Below are 11617 nucleotides of genomic sequence, written 5' to 3'. Positions count from 1 at the left end.
ACCTGTAGGCCTAGTGCATTGTGTGCTGTGGTTTGTATTAAGGCCTGGTCAGTAGCACTAATCATATGTAGGCCCTATACATAAGCCCCATAAGTAGGTCCCATACGCAGGCCCTGTGCGTACTCAGGCCACAGTGCCAGCAGGGAAGGGTGAGCTCCTGCTGGGATGGGGACCGGAGCCCCTCGGCCGCCCCCGCACTGGGACGGGCCCCCCTCAGGTATCCAGCGCTGCCCCCGGGCCCAGCAGTGGTACAACTTTCCCCCCCGCGCCGGGTCGGCATGGTACAGCCTAGAGAGCGCCCCCCGCCGGGCAACAGTGGTATGGTCCCTGCCCCCCCTTCCCGCGGCGGTGGTGCGCGCCGCGCCTGCGCAGTGGCGCGGCCGGTGCTCAGCTGGGCAGTGTTTACAGCTGCGGAGCGCGGCGGGACGGCTGCGCCTTCGGGCCCGGGAGGGGAGCGGGCCGCGCCGGGCTGGGCTGCATCGAACCGACCCGCTGCTCAGGTACGGCTGGAGGGCGAGGAGACTGCCCGCTGACGTGCGGCAGGGCCCGGCTCGACCCGACCCGACCCGACCCGACCTGACCTCACCGGGCCGCTGCAGCACAGCCCCGCCTCCCACCCCACCCCCAATTCACCTCAGCCCCGGCCTCAGCGCCGCCGCCTCAGGCTGCTGCCCCCCTCGGCCCTGCCCTGCGGCCTGGCTCCGGCCCTGGGCCCCCGCCGGGCTGCCCCGCCGGCCGCAGGGCCCTCTGCCGGGCCTCCGCCCGCCGCCTCCCCGTCAGGGCGGCCTGTGCTTCCCCCGGCGGCGCGGGGCCCTGGGAGGGCTGCGGGCAGCGGTGCTGTGCGGGGACCGGGGGCACCCAGGTGGGGGTAAAGCGCGGGAGTGTGTGTGTGTGTGAGTGGATATCAACGTCAGGCTGTCTTAGACCTTCCTCCCACTCGTCTCTATCACTTTCCTCGCAGCAGCCTGATAACGCAGGTAGTGATTGAGCTGTGCGGCGCGGGGCTTTTTAATTTGTTGTGTGAGAGGGTTAGAAAGGATCGGATTGAAAGCTTGTGCTAACTGTAATTTTTTTTTTTAGTCGGTAAATAGCCTCACCTTTGTTATTCCTTCTTGAGGGTATTATGTCAGAGCAGGGATTACCCTGGAAATCTGCTGGGGTGAAGAACTGCATTGTTGTGCCTTGTATGTTGTTTTGAGTCCTCCCCTGTGCATCTGCTGGTGTTTGCCTTGGAAGAAATTGCTTTAATTTCAGTGTTTTGTTTCAGGCGTCTGAATGCAGCTTCTCATGTCAGACTTGTTTGGTTTTCTGGTTTGCTTTTCTTAAAGGGGAAGATGGCAATGTGCAATTGAAGGGATGTTTCAGCCCTAAAAGGCTGCTTGGTTTGGTACCTGTGTTGTGATCAGCTAGTGATAATGGTTTTTGCATGTGAACTTTGGCTCTGCTCAAATTTATGGAAATACGTGCTTTACCTAGAAGTGTGAAAAGGCCAACTGGGCTAATTGTGGAGGAAGAGGATCTTGTTAAAGAGTTTGTTAAAAATAAGTCCTACTCATAGTCTTGTTTGCTACTTCCACTAGGAAAAGGGAAACAAGGTTAAACAAAGGTGTGGAATTAGCCAAAGAGGAATTTAAAGGTCAGAGTTCTATGTTGTGCATTTTATTGGAAGTAAGCTAGGGTCCAGTAAAACTGAATATTTCAGAAGTGACTGATGCCTGTCACAACATGGATATTCCTTAATCTCACTAGAAAAATGTCTTCCATGTTGTAAAACATGGAGTAACAGTTGTTGATCATATAGTTGAGCTAAAACCAGGTCGGACCAGTTGTCCCAGTGGCGCTTGCATACATCAGAAAGAATTTGTTGGGGATCCAAAGTGGAACACTGTTAAAGGCACACATTTTTATTCATACTTTAAATCTGAAAATGTAGGCTTTTAGTAGCAGAATTGCTCAAGTGGAAGGAAGAAGCAAGCCTATGAACAAAATATACAAAAGAAGGTCAAGGGAATTGATACCCTTGGGGAAGAGAGTATTTTAATGCAAAATGTTGCATAAAGCATACTGATCAATGATATAAGCAATCCTATATGTGCAGATGAAATGAGCTGTGGTGTATGTAAGAGGAGGAAAAAAAGAAGAAAGAATCAAATTGGCTGATGAACCACGTGAGCCTTCAACTTGATACATTTCCACTGTGAAGTAATAAAACACATTCATTTTTTGCAGAGAAAATGAAGGAGTAACTACAGAAAGGAGAGGGGTGGTACTTTTTTTAAAAAAGTTTTATTAATGGTCTGGAACTGGATTAATGCGTGTGAGACGTGAATGTATTAAAAACTAGCTCAAGTTCCCTGCCTAAGTATGTCTTATTTTATGTGTCTCTACAGGTAATCAGGATGATATGTTATTTGAATAACTGTGAAATTTCCTTAGACTTCTGTAGCTTTTCTTTGTTTCCTCTGAAAATGAAAGTGTGTAATTTGCTCTTGCTGAATGTAGCAAATAAACCCCAATAATTTAGCTGTAGGTAGATCTTCTGATTCCAGGAATGAACTCCAAAGCTGCTGCTTCTGTGATTGTGAGCAGAGAAAGGCATTGTAAATAGTGATATTTTTTTTTTTTAAAAAAAAAGCATTTTTGTTTTCTGAAAAGTTTTTTTTTTCCTCTTAAGATATGTGAAGGGAAGAAAAGCTAGATAAATTTTGAGTGATAAAGTTCTTCCATGTTCTTCTCCCTCTGTGCTTTTTCCTTTACAACCTGTAGATAATTTACTACATGAAGTATATAGCCATGCTTAGTATAATGCAGAGTCAAGGAAGGTGCCTGATTTTCTTTTCCCCAAACCAACAAGACTCAATAGGTTGCTGGAGATGATCATGTTGGTGAAGCCAGAATATTTTGTAATTCATAAATCTGTGTCACTGAAGAGTTTTCAAGTTGGGGATTAGCTCATCCAGGACTTAAGAGGACCTAAGAAATTCCACAGGCTTCAGTGGAAATTCTCTCTGCAGATGTTGTCTGTATTGTTAAGAGCTTTACTAATGATAGTGGCTCAGGCTCTAAAGATGAGCTGTGTGAAAGTGCAGTTGCTGAAGTAAGCAAGCTTGTACTCTAGGTCTGAATATTTTTGACCTCTGTGAAATCAGCATCTGATGATTTTCAAAGAAAATGTAATTTGAGATTTTTCTGGTTCTTGCTGCCTGTATTTTAGTCTCTTAATTTCCCCTTGATACTATAAGAGGTAGAAAGTCTGCATGTGGCAAGAATTATGACAGGCAAGCCAAAGTGGCACTGTTGGTTGGATTTGCAATGAAAAGTGACCTATAAGCATAGGAGCTAGAACAATCCTTTTGTGTGAAAGGGTTCAGGGGAAAAGCTGACATGCTAGTAAAATGTTGGTAGTGTTTGAAGACAGGCATTGCACATTTGAATTGTCTGTTGCGATTTTCCCCACTAGTGTCAGGTACTAAATGCCAGATCTGCTGTATTTTTTTTTCATTGTTTGAATGGGAGTGCTGGTGGTAATTTTGTTCTGCTGCTGGTGGTCCTTAGAGTACCTAAAGGTGTGTCTCTAATACTTCATATACGGCAGCATAATTTAGTGTTGAAGTGCATGTCTTATACCTCACCTTCCTTTATTATCTTTTAGTTTTGTGCTTGTAGAAAACTGTTGAAGATGGGAGGTGCAGTGAGTGCAGGAGAAGATAATGATGAATTAATTGATAACCTGAAGGAGGCACAATACATCCGGACAGAACTGGTAGAGCAGGCGTTCCGAGCCATTGATCGAGCAGACTACTACCTAGAAGAGTTCAAAGATAATGCCTACAAGGACTTGGCATGGAAGCATGGAAATATTCATCTCTCAGCACCGTGCATTTACTCTGAGGTGATGGAAGCTTTGGATCTGCAACCAGGGCTGTCATTTTTGAATCTTGGCAGTGGCACTGGTTATCTGAGTTCTATGGTTGGACTCATCTTGGGTAAATACCTTTTCAGTCATGTTAACTGTTTATGTTAGATTAGAAGAAAAGTTTTGAGATTGGGAATGAAGCATTCCTCAAGTAATGAAGCTGAAATGTAGCTAGGAAAGTAAAGAATGCAGTAATCCAACTGGCCAATTTATCAGGATTCTTGCAGCCTTCTCTATGGAACTGGATGAGATCCAGATTTCTGTGGCAGTTCAGAACAGGCAACAATATGATTGCAGAGGTGGCTTTAGTGGGTTTCTGCAGGACTGGATGTAAACTTGGGGTTTTTGCCCCTTGAGCAAGAGCACAGCTCCAAAGCAGGAGTGCCATGTTTAAACTAGAATTGAGATGTCTGCAGAAACCTGTGACTACAGCTGCTCTGTGCCTTGTTTGTTTTTACACTGTCCTGTCTAGACTGAAACATGTTTGAGATTCAGTTTTGACTTACCAACAAAGAGGTGGGAATAGTCTCTGGAAAGCGCATCGGAACTAACTGTGACCACATCTACCATAGGCTCAAAGCAATGCATCAAAGTGCAATTATACAATTGCAATTCACCCTTAAGTATTTTAGTCAGCAGTTGTGCTGCCAGGATAGACAGCGAATGACTGTAGGGTACATGTTTTCCTTTTGTGGGAGCGTCAAGAATTTTAACTGTTGAAGTGTATGTTGTCAGGATAGAGCCTTGCTGCCATCTCCCATTCGTGGGTTTCTGCTGGGTTTGTTGGGATTACCTAGGATGCCAATATGTAACTCTAGGGCTTTTGAATTCTTTCAAATTTTGGGAAAAGTTACCAAGTCAGTTCTGAATAAAGTGTGAGAGCTAACAACTGCTGTATTTTCCAGTTCATTTTTGCTGTTACTTGAGGTGCAATATGTGGTTACTATTCCTGATTCCTTTGAGGAGGTTTTTAGGATATCAGCAAGGGGTTATAAAAATAACATAATGAGTCCCTCAAAAAGAAAAATCTTCAAAATATGCAGGATATTGTTCTGCATTGGAATTTTTTCCAGGTGGTCATTAATAGTATCAGTGTTTCCATCCTACAGAGGAATTTCCTGCATAGTTAAGAGCAAATGACTCAAGATCAATTGTGCAAAACAGCCTCATTTTCTGCCAAAAATTGCAGGTATAGGGTTGCAGTTCCCACTGTGGTACTAAGATAGGTGACCCTGTGCAAGTGCTGGCTGTCTGACACTCGAGGAGTGATCCGTTACAAGAAGTAACCAAAACTGTATTCATCCTGCTGGATTTTGTGTTGTTGCATGTAACCGTTATCCTGACGTTCTCAATTTGCAGGTCCTTTTGGTGTTAACCATGGTGTGGAGCTTCATTCCGATGTGATCGAATATGCGAAGCAGAAATTGGACTTCTTCATTAAAACAAGTGACAGCTTTGACAAGTAAGAATGTAGAATGTCCATTTGAATTTATTTTGTGCCTTTGGCTCTATGTCATTCTTGCTCCCATGTGGCAGCTCTGGATTCAGGGTAATCTGAGGATTCTGGCTCCTTAGGCTGCCTGAGCTGCAGTGTGTGACCTTCGAAGCTGATGGGTACTGTGGGGGTGTTTCAGAAATTTGTGCAGTGTTTTCAATAGCAGTGCTGCTGTTGCAGAGCTTAGAGGAAGCTGAAGGAGGTTACTTGTTACCTGCAAGTGCATTTTAAAATAACCTGAAACTTGCAAATAACAATAATTGTTATATTTCTGATCTGAGAACATGCATGGTTATCAGAAGAATATGAACTGATTTCTGTGGTGGCCTAGTATGTTTTATCCGAGAAGAAAGAAAAAATAGGGTGTTTTAAAATATGAAGGTAGTTTTATGATGATTAAGTTGGTACTAAAACTACTTGGGATTTGATTTATGTTCTTCCTTGGAACCTATTTTGCTGCTGTCACAAGTAATAACTTTCCAGCAAGATAACCATTGCCAATAGTAACCTCAGCAATAAAAGTTGTAGCTGTCATATTTTTTGGATCCATCTCACAGCTTGTTCAAACAGGGAAGTGAAGCATCTCTGGATACCTGATAGCCCTCCTCTCGTGGGAGGAAGAAAATTAAAGTCATTACATGTTGGAATTTAAACCACTCAGCCTTGTGCCGTTACTGCTGTACTGGAGAGCTACTGATGAGAGGGCTGTATTTTCTTGATGTTGGCAGCAGACCGAAAGTTTTCGGTGTGGATGGTGGTTGCGCATAGATGATGGTGGTTTTTTTCCAGAGTCACATTGCTATTGTTTGTGTAGGTGTTTTAAGGAAGACAATTTTTTTCCTTCTCTCTCCAGACAAATACAGCCATGGAGCAAAAGTGAGCTGAATTCAAAAGTCAACATGAGTGGAAAATTGGCATTGCTGAGAGAAATGTCTGCTTGGTTATGCTGTTAGAACACCATGTGCAGGAACTCTTAGCTGGCTGTTCTGAATGTCTAGCACACTTTACAAAACCAGAAAGCTTCAGGAAGTGTTTAGGAATAAATAGGTGCTATATTGAGCTGCCTCCCAAGATACCAGTAGAAGAATGGATATGTTGTACAGCTTGTATGAAAATCAGCTATTTAATGTAGGGCTTAAAACTTAGGTAGTTTTGGAGCATGTAGGAGAACCAGAAGCATCGTAGAATCATTCATTATTGTTTTAAACTGAATCAGAAGTGTTTATGGGCAAAAATTCTTTTTTTTGAAGGGTGAAATCACAGTTCTTTTGAAGCTAATGGCAAAACTTCCATTGGCTTCAGCAAAGCATAGTTCTGAAGCATCAGGTGATTAGTTCCCCACAACATCTGAAAACCATTTAAAAGCTTTTGAAAATGAAAACAAAAAAAACCCCACCAAACCTGGTGCAGGACTTTAATATTTGGAATTGCAGGTCTAATATTTATACTTGCATATTATAATGGGGTCAGCATCAGGTGACTAAAAAAACCTTGTTCTGAAGAGTTTTTTGCAGCTTAAGTTTGAAAATGCGCATCCTTATCCTTTGGAGATTGTAATCTAGAATTCTCACTTCATTGTTCTGTGGTTTTGAGACTTCTAGCTGTGGTTAACATCTAGAATATATAGGCTTTGAAGGAGAAATCCTGTGAAACTGTTGGGGTTATTTAAGTGCTTTTATCACTGTTTCATAATCATGAAAGTAATTCATTTGATAAATTGTAATATTCTTGTACGATACACATCTTCATTTTCAGATTTGAATTTTGTGAGCCATCTTTCGTTACTGGCAATTGTTTAGAGATTTCCCCGGACTGCACTCAGTATGACCGTGTTTACTGTGGTGCTGGAGTACAGAAGGAACATGAAGACTACATGAAGAACCTGTTGAAAGTTGGGGGAATTCTTGTCATGCCTCTAGAAGAGAAGGTTGAGTGCCTTTCTACTCATATTTCTCTTTGAGTTATTCTTAATTCTGATCTCGATTTAGTCAACAGCTTTTCCTTTAGTTTTCCTTCAGTTTGCCCTTTTTGTAGCAGGTTGAAGTATTAAGTGCACCAGTTTTCACAATGAGTGGAAACTGAACTCTGCACACTTGATAATATTTAAGAAATTAATTGTTCTGCCGGTCTTTTGCATATTTCAGTCTGTTGTTAATTGCTCATGTACTTCCATGCAGCAGAAAAATCTAAGCAAGGCTTTGTTCAAGTTATAAATCTAGTGTTATACTTAATGGAAAAATACATTTTGCACCCTAACTGGCTTATCAAAGTGTGCAAGTTGTCCCTATTTACAAGTGTCAGTGGATTATTTTTTTTCTTTCAGTAAAAGTAGAAAACTGTCCTGTGTGCGAGCTCAAGACTGTAATTCATATTATTTTTTTGGTGTAAAGGTGTGCTATTTTAATGGACTTGAGTGGCTGAGGTGTAGGTGTCTGACCTCTTACCTCTGTCAGGGTAGTTGAGATGAGCAGAGTTTCTTCCCAGTGAGATGCTGTGCAGTGAGTTAATTTGTGAGATTTGAGCTGGAACAAAGCCAGTGACCTGCAGACTTCCTTCAAGAGCGCATGTTCATCAGTGACTGACATGTTCTCTGTGGTCACATGTAGCTGTTCTAGAATTCAGAATTAAGGAAGACGTGGGAAAGCAGGGTGACCCAAACTGCCAGTGCTCATACTCTGTCGCAGCAGATGAAGTTACTTGGGGCTAATCCTGTAAGGAGTTCTCAGTTTTTCTCAAAAAAACCCCCCAAACCTCACCAGTGTTTCTCCTTATTACCTAACTTACTGTTGTAGCTTCTAGTACTTTAACCACTTGTCTGGGCAGAAAAGTTGTTTATTTTTTTTGTTCAGAAAACTTACTATAGTTCACACAATGGACAATAATCTCCTTGTTTTGGTTTAGTTGACTAAGATAACTCGTACTGGCCCTTCTGCCTGGGAGACCAAGAAGATTCTTGCTGTTTCTTTTGCTCCTTTGATTCAGCCTAACCACGCAGATTCAGGAAAATCAAGGCTTGTTCACTTGCGTGAGTACAGACGTTCTTGAGTATGGGGGAGGTTTCTTCTGCTGTTTGGCTCTAAGCTGCACCTTCCTTCCTTAGATGTAACATCCCTATGGATATTTTTGAGGAAAATTACTTCCAATTGCTTCCTTCTTTGAACAGTTGTCGTAAGTCCTGTGTTGGATCGCAGTCTGTCTTTGAGCATATCTGTGGAGGCCTGGTGCAAGAATCAGAAATGCATAAAATAGATTCTAAGTACAAATGATTTCTTGTGAAACTGTACCTAAACTTTGTGGGGTGTTTGGTCATCGTTTTTGCACATGCAGACATCTGTTTTAATCCTGAATCACGTACTGTCATGGTTCTTGGGCACTGCGGTATGGTGATGGAAAATACACAAGCAGTACCTTTGAACAAACATAATATATACTCAAAGGCTTTCACTGCCCAGCAATTCAGAATTAACCCTGAACCTGGAACTTGAGGGATAAAAGTTGTGCAATTTTTGGTTAGCTGTTTGAAATGCAGGTCATATGCAGTGGCCTCAATCTTTAAGCCATCAGTGTGGAGAGGCGTCTTAAGAACACATGAAGACAGAGATACTTCCATAAAGAGATTAATGAGGCTTTGTTCTTGTTCTGGAAAGGTGTCTTTGCATGACAAAAAGCAGCTCAGTAAGCAGTCCTTATAGTGCTGTAAAGTTCATAAAGTGTGTATTTCAGCATACTTTGTATGGTGGCTTTGTTGTGAGACTTGCATATATGTTACATGTTATTTTTTTATGGTTCATTCAGGTTGCAAGAAGTGTGTCAGTAGAAGACAGGGGGTTTGTTTGTTTCAGTTTTAATTCATTTTAGTACATGGATGCATGTGCATCTGTACTTTTTTTTTCTTTATGCTGCATGAGTTACTTTGTGCATTTATGGGCTGGCAGCAAATAAGTGCAGAAGACAGAACAGTCTTCCAAACCATTAATGTGGGAGGCATTTTAATACAATAACTTATTGTATGCTTCTATAATTACTTTTACCAGATGATTTCTAGCCTGTCTTCACCCACCAAGTCTGAAGCAGTTTTTGAAGAGCATAAATAGTACTCATGTTTTATAAGTGAAGAACTTGGCAAAGCTGAATTAACTTCACAATAGAAAAACCATTTTATGGAAGAATTAAATAGACTTCAGGTCTAGTTATCTACAGTAGGAAAATATCTTTTTCGAAGTTATTAAACAGTCACAGTTTCAGTCACTAACTCTGCATTCTTATAATCTTTAAGACATGTGTATCTTAAAATAATCGTGAGGACTTGACATCAAAATATGAAACTCCTCTTTCATCCCATTCTTTTTTTTTTCAGTTAATGAGAGAAATGCATAATTAGATTTTGTTTGGAAAGTTACAATACAGTTTATCTGAGTTGACAGGAGTTGAATAGAGCTGTTTTTGTAATCACAGCAGGGAATTCAAGTGGCCTGATTTAATTTGAGCAAATACAACTTTTCCTATGAGTACTCTTGAGGGGAGTTTCTCCATATCTGTTCATGGTTTTCATTTTGTTTTAGCCCCAGTGGCTGTTCGCAGCCTCCAGGATCTGGCTCGCATAGCCATCCGAGGAACCATTAAAAAAATTATACATCAAGAAACAATGAGCAAAAATGGAAATGGGCTGAAGAACCCCCCAAGATTTAAACGAAGACGTGTGCGTCGCCGTCGCATGGAAACTATTGTTTTCTTGGACAAAGAGGTCTTCGCTAGTCGTATCTCCAACCCATCAGATGATAACAACAACTGTGAGGATATCGAGGATGAGAGACGAGAAGAGGAAGAAACTAAACCCTCTGAACTAAAGCCAGATCCTCCTGTAAACTTTCTGAGAGAAAAGGTCTTGAGTCTGCCTTTGCCTGATCCTTTGAAATATTACCTGCTTTATTACAGGGAAAAGTAATTTCCTTCTTCTAGAAAGTGGGAAGTAGGCAGAAAATAAAGTACTACTTAGGGCTTGACAAATGTGTACCACTTGCTTGCCTGCTAATATGACCACCCAAGGCAGTAGGCTAGCTGGGGAATGTGGCTGCTGTATACTTAAACATTATAGCTTTTTTGAGTTTCTTCTTTCTTCTCGGTTGTGTGCTATAGTTTTATTCTACAGCAGGAATTCCTTAGGAAGCAAGTTGGTGAAATGCTCAGCTGCTTATGGAAAGGGTTTAATTCCCTGAAACTAACTGCACAGAGAGATTCTAAAAACCTCACAGCTGCTCTACTGAATTGCAGGTTTTAAATATTCTTAGCAGTTCCCCAAAGACCTTTGTTGTCTGCACTCCTCCCACTAAACCTGCCATGTGTTTACCATGGTATGCGTTTAATGGAGGATGAAGATTATTAGTAAAAACTAACCTGGCAAATCTTGTTTCTTCCAGTAATCTGAAAAAGCACAACTTTTACAGAAAGGAAAGAATTTATGGCGTTACCCTTGAGGCATCCAGGTTTTGAATGAGAAGGAAAGCATCAGCTCCACTTTGGTTGGTCTCAGTTTTGCTTATAAACCATATATAATTTTTCAGTAAAAGGTAAAAATGTTTTGCAGAATATTGGTTTTCTTAATGGAAAACACCTGTTCTAGTGAACTTGTCTGAGATGCACAGGGGGTGGTTTTTTCTGTGGCTTTTTTTTTTTAAGTGATGGAGGCAAATGAAGAATTGCAAAGCTGATTAGCTTTGACAGGATGCTAGGGTAGTCAGGGTGTGACTGTTGTCTCTGGAAGTGTTCACAGAGTAATTCTGAATGGGGAAGAGGGTAAAGAGGAGATGCAGAGCAGTCAGTTTATAAAAACTGATGCTGAAAGCAAAATCTGCAATTTTGCTGCTGTGTGAGATAACTTACGTCTGCTGGGCTGAACAGAGTGAGGTGCAGATTGTTAGCCTGAGCAGGGTAGCTTGTGTCCTGGTTAAAAAGCCAAGTGTAGTTTTGTGGAGAGGGTGTAGAACCTGAAAACAGTCTAGAAAGCCAAATTGATGCAGTGCTTAGGTGTTCCCACATGTGTGCCTCTGCTGTAGCAGGATGGCTAGAGTACAACTTGTGCGCACACAGATGCACACAGGTATGCAGAGCATACCATAGGTGGAATGAAGCTGATCGACTTGGTAAGTTATTTTATTCCTGCAACAATTAAGTAGATGTTTTAACAGTGTCATACAGGAGGACTTTCC

General features: G+C 41.8%; 1 protein-coding gene across 2 annotated transcripts; it reads left to right on the top strand.

Annotated features, from left to right (window-relative positions):
• Positions 1-365: 365 nt before the first annotated feature.
• On the top strand, positions 366-10850 carry PCMTD2 (protein-L-isoaspartate (D-aspartate) O-methyltransferase domain containing 2). Of its 2 annotated transcripts, none has more exons than XM_027813630.2 (5): positions 366-500; positions 5276-5378; positions 7167-7338; positions 8313-8436; positions 9974-10850. In XM_027813630.2, exons 3-5 carry the CDS (start codon positions 7285-7287, stop codon positions 10354-10356), a joined length of 561 nt encoding a protein of 186 aa, XP_027669431.1. In that variant the 5' UTR covers positions 366-500; positions 5276-5378; positions 7167-7284; the 3' UTR covers positions 10357-10850. The 2 variants fall into 2 exon arrangements, with proteins under 2 accessions (XP_027669431.1, XP_055577729.1); XM_055721754.1 differs by lacking the exon at positions 366-500 and adding an exon at positions 3584-3986.
• The last annotated feature ends 767 nt before the right edge of the window (positions 10851-11617 follow it).

This window comes from Falco cherrug, chromosome 10 (assembly GCF_023634085.1).
Source record: "Falco cherrug isolate bFalChe1 chromosome 10, bFalChe1.pri, whole genome shotgun sequence".
Lineage (NCBI taxonomy): Eukaryota > Metazoa > Chordata > Aves > Falconiformes > Falconidae > Falco > Falco cherrug.
The sequence above is the reverse complement of the archived record's forward strand: the minus strand, read 5'-3'. Positions and strand labels throughout refer to the sequence as shown.